Source organism: Eschrichtius robustus, chromosome 21, assembly GCF_028021215.1.
Source record: "Eschrichtius robustus isolate mEscRob2 chromosome 21, mEscRob2.pri, whole genome shotgun sequence".
In the NCBI taxonomy this organism is placed as follows: Eukaryota; Metazoa; Chordata; class Mammalia; order Artiodactyla; family Eschrichtiidae; genus Eschrichtius; species Eschrichtius robustus.
Genome location: NC_090844.1, coordinates 13,495,159 through 13,519,022, shown reverse-complemented (window position 1 = coordinate 13,519,022; position 23,864 = coordinate 13,495,159). Strand labels below are relative to the sequence as shown.

Below are 23,864 nucleotides of genomic sequence, written 5' to 3'. Positions count from 1 at the left end.
AAGTAAAAACCTATAGTAAATACACAAAATGACAAAAGGAAACTAAGCATACCACTAGAAAAGGCATCAAACCACAAAGGGAGAGAGCAAGAAAAGTAGAAGGGAACCAAGGAACTACAAAACAGCAGAAAACTATTAACAATATGGCAATAAATACATACCTATCAATAATTAAGTGTAAATGGACTAAATTCTCCAATCAAAAGATACAGAGTGGCTAAATGAATTAAAAAACAAGACCTATCTATATGCTGCCTACAAGAGATGCACTTCAGACATAAGGATAAACACAGGCTGAAAGTGAAGGGGTAGAAAAAGATATTCCGAACAAATGGAAGCAAAAAGAAAGCTGGAATAGCTATATTTCTATCAGACAAAATAGACTTAAAACAAAGACTCTAATAAGAGACAAAGAAGGGCATTACGTAATGATAACTGATAAAGGGATCAATACAAGAAAAGGACATTTGTAAATGCTTATATACACCCAACACAGGAGCATCTAAATATATAAAGCAAATATTAACAAACCTAAAGGGAGAAATAGACAGCAATACAATCATAGCAGAAAAATTTAATACCCCACTTATATCAATGGACAGAGCATCCAGAAAGAAAATCAGTAAGGAAATATTAGCCTTAAAGGACACATTAGATCAGATGGACTTTACAGAACATTCCATTCAAAAGCAACAGAATACACATTCTTCTGAAATGCACATGGAACCGTCTCCAGGACAGATTATATGTTAGGCCACAAAGCAAGTCTTAACAAATTTAAGAAGACTGAAATCACATCAAGCATCTTTTCTGACCACAATGGTGTGAAACTAAAAATTAATTACAAGAAGAAAACTGGAAAATTCACTTGTATGTGGAGATTAAATAACATGCTAATGAGTAAACAATGGGTCAACAAAGAAATTAAAGGAGAAATAAAAAAATACCTTGAGATAAAAGAAAATGGAGGGCTTCCCTGGTGGTGCAGTGGTTGAGAATCCGCCTGCCAATGCAGGGGACACGGGTTCGATCCCTGGTCCGGGAAGATCCCACATGCCGTGGAGCAACTAAGACCGTGCACCACAACTACTGAGCCTGTGCTGTAGAGCCCGCGAGCCACAACTACTGAGCCCACGCGCTGCAACTACTGAAGCCCGCGCGCCTAGAGCCCGTGCTCCACAACGAGAGAAGCCACCACAATGAGAAGCCCGCGCACCGCAAGGAAGAGTAGCCCCCGCTCACTGGAACTAGAGAAAGCCCTGTGCGCGGCAACAAAGACCCAACACAGCCAAAAATAAATAAATAAAATAAGTAAATTTATTAAAAAATAAAAAGAAAAGAAAAAAAAAAAGAAAATGGAAACACAACATACCAAAATGTACAGGATGCAACAAAAGCAGTTCTAAGAGGGAAGTTCACAGTGATATAGGCCTACCTCAAGAAACAAGAAAAATCTCAAATAAACAATCTAAAATTATACATCAAGGAACTAGAAAAATAAAACCAAATGAAGCCCAAAGTTAGTAGACAGAAGGAAATAAAAATCAGAGCAGAAACAAATGAAATAGAGACTAAAAAAAAAAAAAAAAAAAAAAAGATCAATGAAACCAAGAGCTGGTTCTTTGAAAAGATAAACAAAATTGATAAACCTTAGGTAGATTCACCAAGAAAAAGAGAGGACTCATATAAATAAAATCAGAAATGAAAGAGTAGACGTTACAACTGACACAAAGGATCATAAGAGACTACCATGAATAATTATATGCCAACAAATAGGACAACCTAGAGTAAATGAATAAATTCCTAGAAGCATACAACCTGCCAAGACTGAATCATGAAGAAATCGAAAATCTGAATGGACCAAGTACTAGTAAGGACACTGAATCAGTAAACAAAAACCTCCCAACAAAGCAAAGTCTAGGACCAGATGGCTTCAAATGTGAATTCTATCAAAGATTCAAAGAATTAATACCAATCCTCTCAAACTCTTTCAAAAAATAGAAGAGGGAACACGTCCAAACTTACTTTACAAGACCAACATTCCCCGATAGCAAAACTAGACAAGGATACCATAAGAAAAGAAAATTACAGGCCAATATCACTGATGAACATAGATCTAAAAATCCTCAACAAAGTATTAGCAAACCAACTTGAACACTACATTAAAAGGATCATACACCATGATCAAGTGGAATTTATTCCAGGGATGCAAGGACAGTCCAACATCACAAATCAATCAATGTGATGTAACAACACATTAACAAATGAAGGATAAAAATCATATGATCATCTCAACAGATGCAGAAAAAGCATTTGACAAAATTCAACATCCACTTATGATAAAGACTTTCAATAAAGTGGATACAGAGGAAACATACCTCAACATAAAGGCCACATATGACAAGTCCACAATTAGAAATACTCAGCAGTGAAAAACTGAAAGCTTTTCCTCTAAGATCAGGAAGAAGACAAGGACGCACACTCTCGTCATTTTTATTCAATGTAGTATTGGAAGTCCTAGCCACAGCACTTAGGCAAGAAAAGAAAAAAGGCATCCAAATTGTAAAGGAAGAAGTAAAGCCGTCATTGTTTGCAGATATATTGCATACTTGTATACTTGATATTATACAGGTCTGCCTCAACTAACAATTGGTTACATCCCAACAAATAAGTTGAAAACGCATTTAATACACCTAACCTACTGAATATCATAGCTTAGCCTAGCCTACATTAAATGTGCTCAGAACACTTACATTAGCCTACAGTTGGGCAAAATCATCTAACACAAAGCCTATTCTGTAATAAAGCACTGAATACCTCATGTAATTTATTGAATAGTATACTGAAAGTAAAAAAACAGAATGGTTGTCTGGATACAAAATGATTGTGACTGATCTATCTTCATGACTGCATGGCTGACTGTGAGCTGCAGCTCACTGTCACTGCCCAGCATCACAAGAGAGTATTATACCACATATCACTAGACCAGGAAAAGATCAAAATTGAAAATTCGAAGTATGGTTTCCACTGAATATATTACTTTTACACCACTGTAAAGTCAAAAAATTTTAAGTGGGGAAAAAAAAATGGTAGGTCAAACCATCATTAAGTCAGGGATCATATGCAGAAAACCCTAAAGACTCTACCAAAAAAATGTTAGAATAAATGAATTCAGTAAAGCTGCAGGATACAAAATCAATATACAGAAATCTGTGGTGTTTCTATACACTAATAAACTATTGAAAGAGAAAATGAGAAAACAATCCCACTTACAGTTGCATCAAAAAGAACAAAGTATCTAGGAATAAATTTAACCAAAGAGGTGAAAGACCTGTACACTGAAAGCTACAGGCATACTTCAGAGCTACTGTGGGTTCAGTTCCAGAACACCACAATAAAAGCAAATATCAGAATAAAGTCACATGAATTTTTTCGCTTCCCAGTGTTTATAAAGGTTATGTTTATATTATATTATAGTCTATTAAGGGTGTAATAGCAGTCTTTAAAAATATACATACCTTAAGAAATACTTTATAACTAAAAAAATGCTAACCACCATCTGAGCCTTCAGCAAGTCATAGTAGTAACATCAAAGATCACTGATCATAGATCATCAAAATAAATAATAATGAAAAAGTATAAAATATTGCAAGAATTACCAAATGTGAAACAGACACAAAGTGAGCAAATGCTGTTGGAAAAATTGCGGTATCAGTGGTTGACTCAGGGCTGTCACAAACCTTTGATTTGTAAAAAAACACAATATCTGTGAAGTGTCACAAAACAAGGTATGCCTGTTTTACTTCCAAATTCTTATACTTGGTTGTCAGGGGTGCTAGAAAGATATGCAATACAGCAGGAACACTTCCTATTCTCAGCCTGATTGGCCTGGTAATCTTGCTTATAGCTTAAACCTACTTTTCTTCAACTTGTAGACACTGAAGCTCTCTGAGTTGCTCTAACCATCAATGGCAAAAATGCTGCTCTTATGGCTTTTCAAATCACAAGCTAGAACTCAACATAAGAATGAGGTTCAGTTCAGCAAATTGGAGCTCAGCTGAATTAGGGGTCCTGACTGGCCTGTGTGTTACCTAAACAGGCTGAGGTCTTGTGCCAGTGCTTCATATATCCTCAGATTCAGAGACCAGAAGCAAGCACGGCAGAAGAGAGCACAGCTGAAGAAGCCACCAGTTTTATCATAGTAGGAACTTGATGAAACAACCCCTGCAAAGCTCTTCAGTGCAGAAAACGCCAGGCTTACTTTGCCACCTAATAGCTCCATTTTTACATTGTACTTATTTTTACAATTTATTTCATCTAATTAAACCTGTCAGCAGCATTGGAGACTGCTATCCAACTGTCCCCTGTCATGAATCCTGTGACCATTTCAGAGCAGGAGCCAGCCACAACCATTCTCTTCTGGAGCTCAGGCCAGCCTGTTGCTTATGTCCCACAGGACCCCTTTAAGATCTCCTAACAGAAACCTACTAGATTTCCCGCACCTGAGCTCACTGATCACATTCTGCTAGTGACCCCAGTCATTGTGGAGCAGTGGTGGTAGTAAGAATCCTAAGCAAAGTGACAAGTGGGCACTGATTGGTCTCTCACAGAAGTACACAAGGACAGTCCAACAGAGAGCTGTCAATTCTACTTACCTAGATCCACAAAAAGATGCTTTTCTCCTATGTTATTCTTCACAATTAAAAATGAAAGGTCAGGACTGCTTTGCTTAGCTGACCCCAGCCTCTCCAGTTTCTTTGAATTCGTTGTCCAGCTCTCTCCTATATCCTCATCTGTGGACTTTTTGCTAAAGGAAATTCCTTGTTTAATTGGTGTTTCAGAAAAATGGGAAAATTCATGGCCCGTTGTCTTTGGAGTCATATCATCATCTTCACTAGCAATTAAGTGAAAAGCAGGCTCTAAAATTTTTCTCACAAAATTACCTAAAGGAAAAATAAAAAGGTTAATCTAATCCTTTTCTGAAAACTATAACAAGATCTAGGCACAAGTCTACACAGGACAATTTTACACAGTAAGGCTTCTATTTCTGGTTTTAAAACTGAGTTGTTATTATAAACTGTAAGACCCCTCTCCTATACTTCCTTCCTCTTGTGTAATCTTTTACTTTTTAAATTCCCTTTGACAGGGGAGTTTGGTGTAACTTGTAAACTAATCATCTTAGAAGGGAAGGTTAATGTGAGAAGATTTGTCAATGTTGCTAGTATGGGCCTGGGCCGAATGCTCTGTCACCAAAAAGCACCATTTTAATGAATACAAATTGAGTAGAATTTACATTCACAATCAATGATTAAAGAATGCAAGGTTTACACAAGTAAACAGTGCTGCCAAGCTCTGCCACACTCTCCCTATGTCAGGATGTCAGCAAATTTCTCAGGACTTATTTTCTCTCCTTTACTCGCATGACGTACCCCAAGAACCTTGACATTCACAGCCATCAGTTTAAGGTTCTTGCTCCTCCTGCCTCTCCCGATAATTGGTCATGAGCTGGGTTGTGGCCCAATAACTAAAGTCCAGAACTAAAGCAAGTAAAGACATCTGTTGTATTTCAACATTTATTCTAAGAGCTCTAAATATGAGTGGCGCTATCTTCACATAGAAAAGATGGTATGACAATCCAGAGCTTCTTTAAGCTCTCATAATTTATATGATAAAATCAAGTAACAATCTGGTTAAGCTGCTTCATGTATAACAATACTGGAGAAATGCACTACTATAAGAAAAACTTAATTTTAGTCTTTAAAATTGGTATAGTCTGGGTTTGTCACTTTATTTACCAGACAGCTTGAACCCTTAAATCATACGATACACATGCTCTAAGTTCAAAACTCTCTTTCTCCAAATTAGACCTAATTACTTCCCTCCTCAAAGAAACAAATCCACTATCTTGTAAAACACTAAAAATCAAAATGAAAGCAAAAGCATTTGATCCTTGCAATCATATATAGACATGATTATCTCTGGAATGAGGGAAATAAGGTAAATACTGAGTAAAAAGAAATCATGATATATCAAAGGACAATAAAGCAGTCCAAACATAAATTGATAAAGTAAATTTTCCTGGAAATGTAAAATTACACCTACTTGACACCAAGAAGGCATGGCTGCAGAACCAGTTGCCAAGACTGTGCTTAGGAGGCCGGGCTAGGACGATGGATGGTGTAACCACCTTAATACTAACACCGGCTCCAACAAACTACTCTGCTTTCTGCTGCCCTTCCCCAATAGTATCACCCTCACCTCATCATTAATACAGGGACAATTTTATTGGCTGGGAATAACTCAAAAGAACGTATCAATCATAGAAATTTCAGGTTCTATGGCAGGCTGGTAGGAAAGTATTTCAAGGAGATCAAATTTGTACATCTTGCTAACATTCTATGATCTTACACTTCCTAATTCCTCTTTCTGAAAGGTTGACAATAGGAAGTAGAAATGTCACCAAGAGATACATTGAGGGAGGGGAACCAAAGTGGTGAATTTGGACTATTCCATAATCTCTGCATCTCTGGTTCTGACAGTTCATAATTTTAGAGGATCGAAGCCGCAGATGGCATCCCATTTATCAGGTCTGACTGTGTCTCTCACTCTAGCCACACTGGACTCCCACTGCTCCCCAAATTAGTCACGAACTCTTAACCTCTATACTTTTGCTTATGCTGTTCTGACAGTAAAACCTTTCTTATCTTTGTCGGATGGAATTTCATTTAAAGCCCAGCTTGAATGTCAGCTGCCCTCAGAAGCTATCTGTAGCAGACACTGCTAATTACCGGTCAAATTTCCATTCTCCTCTTCCTCCTAGCAACACATCTCCACGTTTAGCCTCGTGGCTAGGACTCAGAGCAGACTATGAGGAGTAAATAGGAATCAAAGAAATACCCTGCTTAGGACTCTACCCCTCCGCACAGACAGCAGAGCCACCTAACATTCAGTCATTCATTCGGCAAATATTAAATGACTTCTTGTATTTATGGTAGCTGCTGCTGCTACTGTTATATTATTATTACTGATAAAGACATTACTATCTGATAAGCTCTGGAAATACAATGGTGAATAAGAAACAATCCATGCCCTAAAGAAACATTAAGTAGAATAGAGAAGACAAAACAAAAACAAAAACAAGAAATTACCCCAGGAAGTGGTGAACGCTTTGACATGATAGGCACTGGGCACGCTCTGCAACCCAGAGGGAACACGAACCTAAGTCTTAGGGTTTGGGATGTGACAGAAAAGGCTTCTCAGATGACAATACCTACACTGAGTCTTAACAGACCAGGTGAACTGGTCAGACAGCAGCGTCAAAAAGTGCAGAGGCCTAAGGACTAGAGAAAATGTGGCCCCCGTGGGAGCTAAGTGAAGGACAGAGTTAGAAGTGCCAAGTGGTGAGAGATGAGGCCAGTGCACAACGGGCCTCATCATGCAAACTAAGACACCTGGACTTTTCCCTGAAGGCAAGGAATAATCCTGGAAGGGTTTGAGGCACACAGTGGTATAATCAAATCACTCTAGCTAGCTGACTAAAGAAGTAAGCAAGACACAGCATTTCCACTTGGGTAACTGGGCGAATGGGCATACCACTCGGATATACACCTCACAGGAGAAAGAGCAAGTTTGGGAGAAAAGATGAGGAGTCTGGTCTAGGACACGCTGAGTTTCAAGTGTCTGTGTGGGGATGCTTAATGGGAGAACAGTCTCGGCTGCAGATAAAGACTTGAGAGTCATCAACACACAGATGGGAATTGAAGCCATGACAGTGGATGATCATTAAGGTTACAGACGGAGTGAACAAAGGGACAAGGACAGATTCAACAAATGTTCCTGCCTTTTGACCTTGGTACCCTGGAAACTGTCAGACACTTGTTCTGAAATGGATTACCTGTTACCTGAACTTCAGGCAATCATCTGCTTGCCCTACCCCTGTTTTGATATACACTCAGGATTTTGGCTTTTATTCAGACCTTGGTTTTCAGTGTTCCCTTTCTGCCTATTTGTTCCCCTTTGGACTGACTTCATTTTATACCTTGGCCTATATCTCTAAATGTCCAGTACTAGAATTAATCCTCTGGTTACACTTTCAGGCTTACACATCTACACTTCTCTCCAACCCTAAGGTTTGGCCTGGAACAATAAACAAGGCTTCGTGAGTGTGGCCTGGAACCCAAGCCCAGTTCTCATGTACTAAAAGCTAAGGCAAGGCTAAAGCGAAGGTCAGAAATCCAGATCTCAGGCATCACAGATAAAGACTTGAATTAGGCCTCTCCTGCATTACCCAGAAAACTTCTGAAATGACTCCTGTTGGAACAGAAACCAGGACCAGGGCATGCATGGCCATCCCAATATCTACAGCAAGAGGCACTAATGCCAAGGATATCCTGAGCACATTAATGTGTCTAAAATGTATCTAGAATAGGAAGATAGGTCTAGAACTAAAGGCAAATCCTGAAAACATGAAAAATCATGATTCATTTTTTAGGACAGGTTAATGACCATAAAACCTGACAAATACAAAACTTTAAGAGGAAAGGAAAACATAAGTTTTTAATATAATTGTGATTTTTTTAAAAAAACAGTACACTTACCAACATGAATATTATCTTTAAATGCCACATCACGGAGTTGAAATATTAAATGGCGGCTAAATTTTTCACTGGTGCTAGAATCCAAGTTGAGAACATCTTCAGCTGAACAACTAACCCTGTAAAACTGTTGAAGTGCTTTACAAACATGCTGAAAACACAAGTAAAACATAAATAATTAGTATTTTTTAATTTGTTTTAAAATTTTTCCATGAGCAAAATTCAAATATCTTGGTACAAGTCTAATCTGTTTTTTTATTTTGATATCAGATTATTACACAATTTTACTGAATTACTTATGTATTGAAATATACATATTTAAATTATTATACATGTTTATGTTCAAAAATGCATAGGCTCTCAGGGTTAAAGGCCTCTCAGAATTCAATTTATCTTATACATTAATCTCTAAAATCACAATAAAAATATTTCTTTTTAAGCACCTCTTTTCATAAATTTTATTTATGTATTTATTTATTTGTTTGTTGTTTGGTTGCACCAGGTCTTAGTTGCGGCAGGTGGGCTCCTTAGTTGCGGCATGCATGTGGGATCTAGTTCCCTGACCAGGGATCGAACCCAGGCCCCCCGCATTGGGAGCAACAGAGTCTTATCCACTGTGCCACCAGGGAAGTCCTAAGCATCTCTTTAAATATTATCTATGAGTTAAAAAGTCACAATTCCATTGTTTACAGTTTTAGTCTTCAAAAAGTTCCTCAGGCACACTGAGCCCAAATCTACGTCCAAGAATATGGCCTCCAGGGCTAGATGATGCTAGTAATGAAAGCAGTTACGCATTATAGGAAGGTAGTGAGCGCAGGGTTAGGAGCACATGATTAGGAGTCAGAAAGGTTTGAGTTCTGGCTTTGCCACTTACCAGCTCTGTCGCTTTAGTCAAGTCCAAACCTAACATTCCTCAACTGCAAAATGGGATAATAATAGAACCTAACATTTCAGGTTGTTGTAAGGAGCAAAGAGAAAATGAGAGTAAAGAGTTGGCCCAATGCTTGGCACATGTAACTGCTTAAAAGCATTAGCTGTGCAGCCACAGGACAAGTCACTTCTCCTGAAGCCTGTCTTCTCTTTTGCAAAACGAAGGTACTAAGAAACGCCTAACAGGTATGGTACTGGCACAAAAACAGAAATATAGATCAATGGAACAGGATAGAAAGCCCAGAGATAAACCCACACACATATGGTCACCTTATCTTTGATAAAGGAGGCAAGAATATACAGTGGAGAAAAGACAGCCTCTTCAATAAGTGGTGCTGGGAAAACTGGACAGCTACATGTAAAAGAATGAAATTAGAACACTCCCTAACACCATACACAAAAATAAACTCCAAATGGATTAAAGACCTAAATGTAAGGCCAGCCACTATCAAACTCTTAGAAGAAAACATAGGCAGAACACTCTATGACATAAATCACAGCAAGATCCCTTTTGACCCACCTCTTAAGAGAAATGGAAATAAAAACAAAAATAAACAAATGGGACCTAATGAAACTTAACAGCTTTTGCACAGCAAAGGAAACCATAAACAAGACAAAAAGACAACCCTCAGAATGGGAGAAAATATTTGCAAATGAAGCAACTGACAAAGGATTAATCTCCAAAATTTACAAGCAGCTCATGAAGCTCAATATCAAAAAAACAAACAACCCAATCCAAAAATGGGCAGAAGACCTAAACAGACATTTCTCCAAAGAAGATTTACAGATTGCCAACAAACACATGAAAGAATGCTCCACATCATTAATCATGCTCAACATCATTAATCATTAGAGAAATGCAAATCAAAACTATGAGATATCATCTCACGCCGGTCAGAATGGCCATCATCAAAAAATCTACAAACAACAAATGCTGGAGAGGGTGTGGAGAAAAGGGAACCCTCTTGCACTGTTGGTGGGAATCTAAATTGATCCAGCCACTATGGAGAACAGTATGGAGGTTCCTTAAAAAACTAAAAATGGAACTACCATATGACCCAGCAATCCCACTACTGGGCATATACACTGAGAAAACCATAATGCAAGATGAGTCATGTACCAAAATGTTCACTGCAGCTCTATTTACAATAGCCAGGACATGGAAGCAACCTAAGTGTCCATCAACAGATGAATGGGTAAAGAAGATGTGGCACATACATACAATGGAATATTACTCAGCCGTGAAAAGAAACGAAATTGAGTTATCTGTAGTGAGGTGGATGGACCTCGAGTCTGTCCTACAGAGTGAAGTAAGTCAGAAAGAGAAAAACAAATACTGTATGCTAACACATATATATGGAATCTTAAAAAAAAAAAAGGTCATGAAGAACCTAGGGGCAAGACGGGAATAATGACACAGACCTACTAGAGAACGGACTTGAGGAGACGGGGACGGGGAAGGGTAAGGCGGGACAAAGTGAGAGAGTGGCATGGACATATATACACTACCAAACACAAAATAGATAGCTAGTGGGAAGCAGCCGCATAGCACAGGGAAATCAGCTCGGTGCTTTGTGACCACCTAGAGGGGTGGGATAGGGAGGGTGGGAGGGAGAGAGACACAAGAGGGAAGACATATGGGGACATATGTATAACTGATTCACTTTGTTATAAAGCAGAAACTAACACACCATTGTAAAGCAATTATACTCCAATAAAGATGTTTAAAAAAAAAAAAGAAACACCACACAGGGTTATCTCGGGATTACCAAAAATGTCTGTACACTGCCAAACACTTAGATACCTAATAGTTATGCAATAAATTGTGTTTATTAATGTTATTTTGGTATTATAATAGCATACCACCTCCCATCATGCTCTCTGATCCTACTCTTCTTCAGTAAATTCTTTCTCAGAGAAGCCTTCCTCAGTTTCCTTATCTACATCAAATTGCCCCATATATATTCTACCTCTATTTGTAGTACTTACACAGCTGCAATTGTTCTGTGATTATTTTGATAGGTTTCCTCTATATCATAGAGAATATCCCTCACGATCTGTTCTCTCCTGCTTCTGTAGAAATAGAACCCCGATTATTCGCTAGATATGAGGTCATCAAGAATAAAGACCATGTTCCCCAGACTCCCTTGCAGTAAGGTGTGGCCATGTGATTAAGTTCTGGCCAACAGGATGTGAGCAGAAGGAAAATATCCACTTCTACATTATAATCTTAAAGGAAAGGGGCATGCTCGCCCCTTCCCCATTTTCTCCTGTCTAAAGTGTAGACACAGAGGTGCTGAGCCATCTTGGACAATGTAAAAAATGGCATCTTAGGAACAGCAAAGCAACAAGCCTAGTCCCCTAATACAATGGAGCCACATCCAGGTGTTACGTGAGAGAGAAATAACTTTCTATCTTGTTTATGCCCCTTGAACTTTAGGTCTTTATTATGGCAGCTAAATCTTATCCTAACTTATTATCCTCCATTACATGATAAATTCTGTGAAGGCAGAAATCATGTCTCTTTGGGCTAACCATTGTATTCTTAATGCCTAGGCACACTGACACTAAGAGGCTGAAAAAATATTGACAAATGAATAAAGTCTAGTTATGTACTTTGGAGCCATACAGAATAAATGTAGTAACTGTAGATAATAAAAGTAATCATAGTCCCCTTAAGTTCTTTTTCCCAAGTAAAATTTTAAATAAAATTTTAAGTTACAGGGAATATAGCCAATATTTTATAATAACCATAAATGGAGTATAGTCTGTAAAAATTTTGAATCACTGTGTTGTACACCTGAAACTAATATAATATCATAAATCAATTATACCTCAACTTTAAAAGTTTTTTATTTATTTAAATATTTCAGTTGTAAAATCCAGAAGTTAAAAATATATGATTATTTGAGCAATGTTACCTGTCAACATAGTTTTATAAAATGCTTTAGCACCAGAAGTCATTCCATCTGGCAGAAGTGGCTTACTGGGATTGTCAGTTAAAAATTGTATCAAAGGGCATTACATATTATCACTAGTTATTATTAGCCAGTTATTTATTAACCATGTTATGATAACAGCTAACCTAACTTATGCCTCCTCACGCAGAGACGCTAAAGGAAAAGAACTTATTGTATTATACACTTGTTACATACAAAGTAACCAGTAAATGAAATTAATTTCAATATAATCATTTGTAAAGGTTATATTAAGTAAAATAATCCTAATAACTTTTCTACCAACATGAGCATGTTAAATAAAAATGCTGTATAATTTTAAACTCAGATTTCTACAACTTTTTCCAACTTTTGTTGATGTTAAAGATTAGTTGCTCAAGACTAACTTGGATAAGATTGTATAAAGAATTAGCAGGAAAATAATTTAAACACCTACATGATCTTTGCCATACCAGTGTTTATTAATCCTTGTTACAAATGGGATTTGCACTAGTGTTGATTCCATTCGGGGTAAGTTTCTAGTTTCTAATACAATGAAGTACTAATACTTCTTTTTTAACAGTATCACCATATTAAAGTGCTAGTGAAAATCTCTGAATCTTAATTCCTTCTTGGCCACACAGAACCCACATAACAAATCCTACCTTAGACCATAGAAGTGTATCATACACTAGTAAAGAGTCAATATCTATGGATTATTAAAAACGTAATTAAGGTTAAAAATTAAATACAACTTACCAACTGTAATGAAATAAAACATTTAAATTTATTTTTAAGGGTCCAATGGCTATCTTAAGAAAAACATAACTTTTCTGTTGTTTTTTGGGAGGGCTGGGGGGAACTTATGTACATTTCTTTTGCTTCAAAGTCAGGAGAAAGCTAACATGTTTTTTTAAAAAACAGTATTTGCGTACATTTTTCAAATAAATTTAAAATAAAACATGTACAGATCTGACAAAATCAGCAGATACTTTTAATCAAAAACATTTTAATTTGGATGTATTTTTAACATTATAAAATGAGTCATCTACAGTTAACATCTAGAACAAAAAATAGTTAATGTTAATACCTACTCTGAGGCCAAATAATAGTCAATATAATTTTAGTACACCTTAATACACTACAATCTTAAAAGATTTTATAAACGAACCTAATAGAGCTTAGTTGCACAAGCCCATATTCCTTTTATTACTAACTTCCTGGTTGACACTGCTAAATCAAAAATATATACTAGAACTACACTTTTTCTCTTTGTTAAAAACAAGGAGAAATGATAATTGTAGTTCTAGACCAGGTTTTGCCAGTAACTAGTTGTTGGACCTGGAGTTGGAAATAAGTCTCTCTAGGCTTTAGCTTCCTCATTTATGATGATGTAAGACAGAATAGTTTCCAAAATTTCTGCCAGCTCAAAACTTCTGATACTATTTTTATCAAAATTTTCTTGAAGTTTATCTTAGTACTCAATTTTTCAGTAAAAATTACTTCACCTAATCTTCACCAGAGTCAACTATTTGTAATGTAAAAGAATATATAATTAAGAAATGGAAAATTCCCAAACTGCCACCTTTCTCAGTTTTTTTTTTTAATGTATTTGTTTTTGGCTGCATTGAGTCTACGTTGCTGTGCGCGGGCTTTCTCTAGTTGTGGCTAGCGGGGCTACTTTTTGTTGCGGTGCACAGGCTTCTCATTGCAGTGGCTTCTCTTGCTGCGGAGCACGGGCTCTAGGCACATGGGCTCAGTAGTTGTGGCTCGCTGGCTCTAGAGCGCAGGCTCAGTACCTGTGGCGCACGGGCTTAGCTGCTCCGCGGCATGTGGGATCTTCCCGGACCAGGGATTGAACCCGTGTCCCCTGCATTAGCAGGCGGATTCTTAACCACTTTGCCACCAGGGAGGTCCTCTCAGTTTTTTTTGATACAGCAATATTACGAAATATATGGGCATAAACTGAACCTTCCTCCTTTCCAGAAGTTTACTCAGAGAAGTGACATTAAGAAACGAAGTCAAAAGGAAGAGTAACAAGAAAAAGGAGGAGAAACACAGAACCTATATGTTACATAGGTTGGATTCCTTTAATGACTGAATGAGTGAATGAAAAGATATACAGGTAGATATAAGGAGAAAAACCTGAGTCTGTAATTTACCTCAATGAGTAATGCAACCATCTTTTTCCCATCAGCTCCTGGATTGGCAAGTCTGTTAAATTCCAAATCAAAATAAAGCTTGCACACAGCATTTTCAGGAATGACTTCATAACAGTGTAAGAGAGTTCTTCTGAATTGAATAATTCAAGATTGTTAGGTTTATATCTCACACCTTTTAAATCACAGAAGTTGCTCTTGTATCTCAAGATAGTATATTAACTGTGATTTAATGACAAATAACTATGACATAATGAAGACAAGATAAAGTGAACAACTGCTTACCACAGGTTTACGGAACACAGTATCAAGAGTTTCCATCAAACAAGATGTAACAATCATTTTCTGTAACATTATTTAACTGGAAAATATAGTCAACTTCATGCTGCTACTTATTCACAGATAATTTTGATATCAGGTAACACTTCTACATTTGTTTTCGGTATCACCATGAAGCAAATTTTAAGAACTTTCTCAAACTGCGATCCCACAATCACATATTCTTGGGATTCCATGAATTTTTTAATGAGAATTTTTAAGTTCCATATTTTCATTAGGAATATTTTAAACACTGGTTACATACATTCTGAATCACCTGACTTCAATGAGCTTTCAATGCTCACATGTGCAGTTTCATTCTCACTGGTATATAGAGGTATGACTTTAAGATGGGTTATTAAGAAGAGATGCTGACCTGATTAGTAAATGATAAACTGCTTAGTGGCATCATATACAAATAAAAGGTTTACAGTAATTTGAACAAAGAAAAGTGATGGTGGGAACTGTGTCATCACGTGGTACAGGAATTCAAAACACACGCAATTTCTCTCTCCTAGCACCTGGTGAGATAATTCAGTGTTGCTATCACAAGGAAACTCCAGAATTCAATTCTAATAGTAAAGTAGTAACTAACTGCGTGACTGAGAACTATGAAAGCCAAGGCAGCCTGATTTAACTTCACAAGCATTTCCAGATGAAGGAAATATAATTTAATGTGTTGTCCTTTAAAAGCTACTTACCGGGATTTATAGTAAAACCAAAGTTGAGCATACGTTGTTACGAGGTAAATACGTTGTCCATCGCCCACTTTGCATTCCAAAGCAAATACATGAACGTCCTTTATAAAACCAAAATTAATATTCAAAAAATTAGTAAAATGCAAATTTAAAATCAACTGTAGCTATTAAATGTTCATAAAGATTTTATCATTCAAATTTTCAAAACCTGGAACATTTGTATTATTGAAAACAAGAAAATTAATCACTAAATCTGTGCCAATCAAAATCTAGTTATTTGTATTTATTTATATTTAGTCACTCAAGTAATACATGTTCAAGGCAGGAACAATTAGAACATCCAGACTAAAAAGAAAAAAAAAAAGAAATCATTTTTCAGTCACTCGTTTGACTTCCTATTATAGTTTTATCTGCCAGTTTATGAAAAAGAACTTATTTTTTAAAACTACCTGAACATTATTGTAAATAATTTGGACTAAAGTTAATAAATTTCCTAGAGTATATAAAAATACATGAGAACCGTTTTAAAAAATATATTTGTACGTAAATCTTAAAAGTTTAAGGAAAGTTTTAAAATGCAGAACAAGTAACTATAAATTATTATTTCTCATGGAAAAGGAATACACAAGTTCTTTTGTTTCCACTTAGCTAAAGGTAGCTGTTGAGCCTACAAAGGAACTAAACTTCCATTTTCATGAGAGAAATCATAAAAAGACTAAGTTACCCGACCCTATTAAAAATCTTCTCGAGATAAATTTTATAAACTGATGATTGGTAAATCCAGCAATCATACAGCTATATTTTTTTTGAAGTCAAGATTAAACGAATCTGTATTTTAATTTCTGATACCTGAATTAGGGTTACACAAAATGCACACAAAAGGCTTTTCTTCTATTTCCTAAACTATTCTGATGTGAGCAAGCTTCTCTTTACCAGGGAAAGAAGGTCCTCCTCCTTAAATACTTTTAGCATTTTGAGCTTTTATATATCATCAATTTTCAGAATCACAATTTATTTATGCTGGATTTATGTTGGATAGATGCATCTTTTCATTATATTTCTTTATATTCCCCACAGTGCCCAACAAAAAAAGATGTGCAATACACACCTGTTTATTTTTGAGAACCATTCCCTTTGTGAGGCTAGGATGTAGCAAGCACTTCTTCCTCCCACTTTCCTAATGTGTTGGAAATTATGATAAATCTACTCTACTACTCCAAACCACAAAAGGGACAGTAGAAAGATAAAAAACATGTGTGCTTTGGTGCTATGATTTAAGTTTCAGGGCTTATTAACTCTAAGCTATGACATTTGAGACATTTTCATTTGCTATTGTTTAAATTCAAATCTCCAATCCCTAATTTCATCCTTAAAATCTCACACTCCGGGCTTCCCTGGTGGCACAGTGGTTAGGAATCTGCCTGCCAATGCAGGCGACAGGGGTTCAAGCCCTGGTCCGGGAAGATCCCACATGCCGCGGAGCAACTAAGTCCGTGTACCACAACTACTGAGCCTGCGCTCTAGAACCCGTGAGCCACAACTACTGAAGCCCACACACCTAGAGCCGGTGCTCCACAATGAGAAGCCACCACAATGAGAAGCCCGCGCACGGCAACGAAGAGTAGCCCCCGCTTGCTGCAACTAGAGAAAGCCCGCACGCAGCAACGAAGACCCAATGCAGACCAAAAAAAAAAAAAAAACTCACACTCTACTTCCTCATTTCCTGATATTTCTGTGGGTATTATTTTAGTTTAACTCTTACACTCATTCTATTATTTTTCAGTCCATGAATACAGTCACTTCTCCTCTAAGCATAGCTTCATTTCTATGTCATTACAGATTTTTCAAACTATTTGGCACTAGACACGTCATTTTTTTCATTATTAATATAAAGTAAATGGTTAATGATTCATGGATATCTTTCCTAAATAGTACAAAGAGACTGCAATTAAATTCTTCTGGTAAAATATGTAGACTGAAATGAAAACAAACAATAGATTTTTTCTGGAAATCTTAAGTTATAGTAGCCCTAAAAAAAGATGAGAAAAATTACCTCTTTACAGCTTTTAACAAAATTAAAAGCTTGAGTTTGCCGATGAAATAGTTTCCAAATGGATGGTGGCTCTTCTGGCTTAGACAATCTTGGTCTGTACACCAAGGACAATGGTTCCCTCTCATAATGGGATGCTCGTTCTTCAATTTGCTTCAGTTTCGCTTCCCATTTTCTCTTCATTGGTTCAGAAGTATGGGGAGACTAAATCCTATCCCACATAGGATGTCTGTCAATTACTACTAAAACAAACAAACATGGACGTCAGTTTCTTTGTTTAAGATGTATTTTGTTTGGTAAAACTTCAAAGCTCATTTCTGCTTATTTCTTTGCTTTACAGTTTATGTTTTGAGTGAAGTTTTATTGTGAAACAAGGACAGGGCTGGTTATCAGAAATCTTTAGATCCTGGCTCGTCCATCTAACAGTGCTACAGTTTTGAACAGGTTAATGAAGCTCCCTAAATTGTAATCAGCTGCAAAATGGGGATCAACATGATCTTTATGTAGTTATCTTGAGGATACATGTCATAAGACATGAAAATGTTTTGCAAATTCCAATGCCTCATGTAAATATGAGTGTTTTTTGCATCACTATGGTTTTTATTATAACCATTTTGTTGCATCAAGTGCCATGTACCTCACCCAGATGGTGGGCATCATTCCAGTACTATTATTTCTTAGTGTAGAATTCATTTCTAGGCACCACTGTCTAGCTCTTAGCTCCCTTTTCCTCTTTTTCCTGCCCATTGCTCTTCTTTTCTACTCAAACAACTATTAGCTGGGAGGATAACCAGTGTATGAATGGGAATTACAATATCAGCTAGTTTTGGTTTGGGATGTATGGTAATCACAAGCATGACTTTAAAAAAAAGAATAAATGTTAATCTGTTAATTTAATGACTATTTTTGTGATGAGTCAATTGAAATGATTACATTTTAACCCTTGTTTCCTTATGATATATGTTTTTGTTTGCATACAATGCTTCCATGTTAGCCATGCCAAAGTAAGGGGACCAGGCAATACTTTTCCAATTTGGGATTATGGTTTACTTACAAAGGAAAAAGGATAGGTTTTTAGAAGTGGGGGGGGAAAGCTTCCAGTATAGAGGAAAAATGGGGACAATTCTCTGGCATTCGTCCCATCAAGAGATGCCATCTAAGCCCACTCCCATACAGACTCTCGGCCATGTGACTTGCTTTGGCCAATGTCACATCAACAAATGTGAAGCAAGCAGAGGTTTAATAAGTGCTTTTGCATTAGACTTGGCTATCATGGAGTCCTGCTCTGAGATCATCATGCTATAACTCTAGCCTCACAGAGGATAAAAGGCTCTCTGGAGAAGAACCAAGGTACCCCAGCTGATAGCAAGCACCAACTATCAGACACGTGAGTTAAGCCATTTTGGATCATCCAGCCATCATCTGAATTCAATGTTTGAGTAAGCCTGAGTGAGTTCAGGTGAGAGATCCAGCAAACTGCCCAGGCAACCCACAGAACTCTAAGAAAAAATTAATTTGTTGTTTTTAAAGCCAGCAAGTTTTGGCCTGGGTTTTACACAGAAATAGAAATAACTAATAGTTTCCTTCTTCACTAATATCAACTATGTTGTAATTTATGTATGCAGAAAACAGATATATTAGGTTTTAAGTGACATAATATCATACGCTAAAGCATTTGAAGGTAAAATCCCTATTTACCTTTGTCAATGCCTATCTAGCTAGTACTTGCATTGATAAATATGCTCTTGAATTTTAGCAGAAAACTTTGCAACATAAACTCATTGGCAAATGAAATATTCCCTGGAAAGAAAAACAGAATCACCCAAAAAGATTAAGAGAGGGTAGGAATATCCTCATGCATTGTTAGAAAAAAAGGCATATTATCCATAGATTTCAAATTTGACTTCAACCATAACAGACTTAAGATTATACTCTCAGAATTACACTTAATCCACATGGATATTATAAATTATAAACCAAGAAACAGAAATAAAATTCTAAAGCTATCAACATAAATTTCATAACAGATATGCCTAGGAAAGGAATACAATTTCTTTGGATTGAAGAGATGGGGCAATTTTTAATACAACTGTGTTAATTTTTCAATATATGTGACAGGGCTCCTTATTGCTAGATAGATTCTGAGTATTAGTTTATTTAATCTGCTTCACGCACAGATAAAAATCCCCTCCATTTAGATAACCTAACTGAGAAACTTTCTTCTAAGAAACTGACTAACTTTAATAAAGCCCACCAATTACTTAACGAAGACAATAAACACATAATCGATCAGAGGTGAATTAATGACTCTAGTATCTAGCAAATAACTGACTAGAAATAACCATGTGGATATTCACACTTAGTTACAACGACATCGGGAAAATTTTTTCTGGTTTTGTAAAAATATTGGTATGACCATGGGAGTATATCATATATGAAAGTCACAGTCACAATGGAAAACCAGTTTAACACTTACTGGACGGAGGAAACCACGCACGTCAACAGAAAAAAAGAGAGAAGCTCAAAATAAGTTATGCCCCCTTGTTCTTTGCACAGTTTTAAAATTTTAACAGCTGGGCTGAAAGACAACTGGGGCTTAGACTATTCAAGCAGCAGGGTTGAATATTAAAAGCAAAGGAAATGGAGAACAGGAAGGCATCTGGTATTCTGGTTTTGGACTATCATATTCCTCATCCCTACCCCCTGGGAGAACATATCACCATTCCAGAAATGCTGGTGGGGAAATAGTGCTGTCTTTTTCTATATACATATAATTACACATGAAAACCCCTTTTCACACAGGGACCATAACTACTTTTGTAACAGTTTCCAAGACCCAAAGAAAAATATTTGTTGTATTTTAAAATAGCAGGCTTAAGAGCTCTATTATTTATTTCTTAGCATTGCATGGGAATGATTGTTTAACCATTTTTGATACCAGTTTTACAACTAAAGGTGGTCAGGCTAGAAAAAAGGTTGGCTTAGTCTTTTTAGAGTAACTATAGTGGGAGAAGGGACGGCGAGAGGGAGGGTGAGGAGATGACTCAGACAGCTGACCTAAGCAGCCTTGGTTTCCAGACGTTTATGCCTAGACTTGTTCGTCGGTGACACTGACGGCCTGGTCCCCAGGAGCAGCTGGACCATGCGGCCCATGGTTCACGACTACTGCTTTCTAGGGACAGCTGAAGCCTGCCTCGCATGGCTCTCTCTAGCCCAGTTCTCCTAGTTTCTTCTCTTGTCTAATCACAAGTCAATTCCTATTCCCCAACTCGAACTTCTCCCTCTGCCCTGAGAACAGACTGACTCAACAGTATCTTGTGTTTTCTGCATATATGTTCCAGTTCTACCATTTTGTAATGTTCTGGTATTTGGCAATGTTTTCTTAATATAATTCCCTTTACGGCCTCTTGTAATACATTTACACTATTTCTCCCACTGCTAAAGTATTCATAATAAAGTATGTGATTAAACTTCATTTACAGTAATAATAGTTTACTTCCCAGATGAATAACACCTTACAAAATTATTAAATATACTAATTGACTTTTTTTTTTTTTCCTACTTCAGTCACCTTGCCTGTCTATGCTTGAACAGAGTAACTCATATTTAAACTTCCCAGAAGTCTCCTATAAGGAAGAAAACACCCAGCGGTACAGTTTTTTCCAGTTTCACCTTTCTACCATCCCCACAGGATCTCCCATCCAAACAGCCTAATTCTGCCAGACTAATCACCTTAAGACCATGTTCAACAGCCAAGACGTGGAAGCAACCTAAATGACCACTGACAGAAGAATGGATGAAGACACGTGGTACACATATACAATGGAATATTACTCAGCCATAAAAAAGAACGAAATAATGCCATTTGCAGCAACACGGGTGGACCTAGAGATTATCATACTACGTGAAGTCAGACAAAGAAAGACATATCATATCACTCATATGTGGAATCTAATTTTTTTAAAAAATGATACAAATGAACTTATTTACAAAACAGAAACAGACTTCCAGATATTGAAAACAAACTCACAGTTACCAACGAGGAAACGGGGGGCGGGGGGGGGATTGTAAATCAGGAGCTTGGGATGAACACACACACACTATCTACGAGACGGATAACCAACAAGGGCCTACTGTACAGCACAGGACCTCTACTCAACACTCTGTGATGACCTATATGAGAATCTGAAAAAGAATGAATATAGGCGTAACTGAATCACTCTGCTCTACACCTAAAATGAACTCATTAACACTGTAAATCAACTATACGCCAATAAAATTTTTTTTAAAAAGACCATTTTCATAGCTTTTCCTAGGGACACTGATTAATGATTCAGAGCATCACTTAATGCACGTTAAAGTTTACCTCAAGAAGTCCAAACTCTCCAGAATCTGGCCCTCAACCACTTACCGTTCGATTTCTTCTTGTTCAGCCTTCTCACCAAATGAATGATGATGACCACTGCCTGCACCTGGCCCACTCCAGCAGCCCTCCTGCACGTTTCCCTCCCCCGGAAGGCCCCACTCACCTGTCCTGAAGTCTTCCCCTGCCAGGCCCAGATCAGGTTCTGCCACCTCCGAGACGCCTCTGTAAAAAGAAACTTCCAACATTGCTTCTAGCCAGCTATTTTACTATAATTAAAGTTTCTCCAGACTAATAAGTGTAATCTACACAAAAACAGAAAACGGCTGCTGCTGCTGCGGCTTTAACTAGAGCCTAATTTTGGCAAGAAAGTTTAGCACAGGAAGGGGTTTGAGCATCACTACGGGGTAACAGTACTGGTTGAAAAAAACTAGTACAGGGCTTCCCTGGTGGCGCAGTGGTTGAGCATCCGCCTGCCAATGCAGGGGACACGGGTTCGAGCCCTGGTCTGGGAAGATCCCACAGGCCGCGGGACAACTGGGCCCGTGAGCCACAACTACTGAGCCTGCGCGTCTGGAGCCTGTGCTCCGCAACAAGAGAGGCCGCAATAGTGAGAGGCCCGCGCGCCGCGATGAAGAGTGGCCCCCGCTCGCCGCAACTAGAGAAAGCCCTCGCACAGAAACGAAGACCCAACACAGCCAAAAATAAATAAATAAATAAAGCCAGAAAACATCTTAAAAAAAAAAAAAACTAGTACACTAGTGTCTGCCTTACAAATAACTGCATGCCAACCACTGCGCAGGTTGGGAGTGGGTCCTATTCTTCAGTTTTACTGCAGCAGAAAAAGGACTGCCAAATACTGGTCCTCTCTCAACTTGGGAGGGATAAAGGCCTGGGTTTTATTCCTGGGATCTGAGTTTAACTCATGTAGCCCTTAACAAGAGCAAACCACTTAGCCTTTTTAATTAAGCCCAGGTGGAAACTGGAATTCCTACCTGCAGGGGTTGCTGAAAGAAAAAGAAAATGCATTGCCACAATGTAAGAACACAGATAAGCACTCAAGGAACGGTAGCCATACTCAGAACGATGTATATCCGTGAACAAAACAGCGCCCTGATTTATACCCAAGTAAACAAAAGTGCTGGAAGTGGGCGAGTTCTTCACCTGGGGCCCCTGACTTGTCAGAATGTCCTGAACCTCTTGAAATTTGATGGGAGAATTTCGTGCTGAATTGGGTTGGTATATTCTTCTGCGAAAATGACTCAGAGTCTGAAAAGAGTTCGTGACCCAAAACAGGCGGAGGCCCAGCAGGGCGGTTAAAGCTTTTGGTTTCGGGACAGGGAATTCGGGGTGACTTAAGGGAAGGCCTCCGGTCGCCCGAGGAGAAGCGGGGATTACCGGCAGGCCGCGACCCGCTCTCCGTCCTCCCGCAGGGCCCGCTCGTGACTCCCTTCTCCCTGCCCCCGGGACCCGGCGAGGCCTTCGGGTTTCCCTCCGTTTACCTCCAGAGACGCTCGCCGTGGGCGGGAAGCCATGGGTCCTCTGCAGCTGGCAGCACACGCGACCCACCCACTGTGGCGGGACCGAGTCTTCAAACCTGGCGCGGGGGCGGGGCCGGGGCGGGAAGTGGGGAGAGCGCGTGCCTGTGAGACGACAGCGTTCTGGGGCAGGACGCGGACTGAAAGGGAGCGGAGGCCGGGAAGGGCCTAGAATGGCCCGGAAGCGTAGGGAGCCAGGAGCTCGCGGGACCCGTAAGGGGGCGGTGTCCTCGGGCGGAGCGGCGTCCTCAGGCGGGGCGGGACCGTGAGGGGGCGGT

At 38.3% G+C, this 23,864-nt stretch overlaps 1 protein-coding gene across 6 annotated transcripts in view; it reads right to left on the bottom strand.

Annotated features, from left to right (window-relative positions):
- PRIMPOL (primase and DNA directed polymerase) overlaps positions 1-23,755 on the bottom strand; it is a 39,331-nt gene extending 15,576 nt beyond the window's left edge. For 2 of the 6 annotated variants that reach the window (XM_068531910.1, XM_068531912.1), the window contains exons 1-7: positions 23,551-23,755; positions 22,215-22,273; positions 17,689-17,924; positions 15,639-15,736; positions 14,623-14,752; positions 8,598-8,745; positions 4,656-4,943 (exon numbers count right to left, since the gene is read on the bottom strand). In XM_068531910.1, the coding sequence (XP_068388011.1) occupies positions 4,656-4,943; positions 8,598-8,745; positions 14,623-14,752; positions 15,639-15,736; positions 17,689-17,868 (844 nt within the window). In that variant the 5' untranslated portion in view covers positions 17,869-17,924; positions 22,215-22,273; positions 23,551-23,755. Of the gene's footprint in view, positions 1-4,655; positions 4,944-8,597; positions 8,746-9,468; positions 9,636-14,622; positions 14,753-15,638; positions 15,737-17,688; positions 17,928-22,214; positions 22,274-23,550 lie in introns of those variants that run through there. The other 4 variants (XM_068531911.1, XM_068531913.1, XM_068531914.1 and 1 more) reach the window with 4 other exon arrangements.
- Positions 23,756-23,864: the final 109 nt, after the last annotated feature.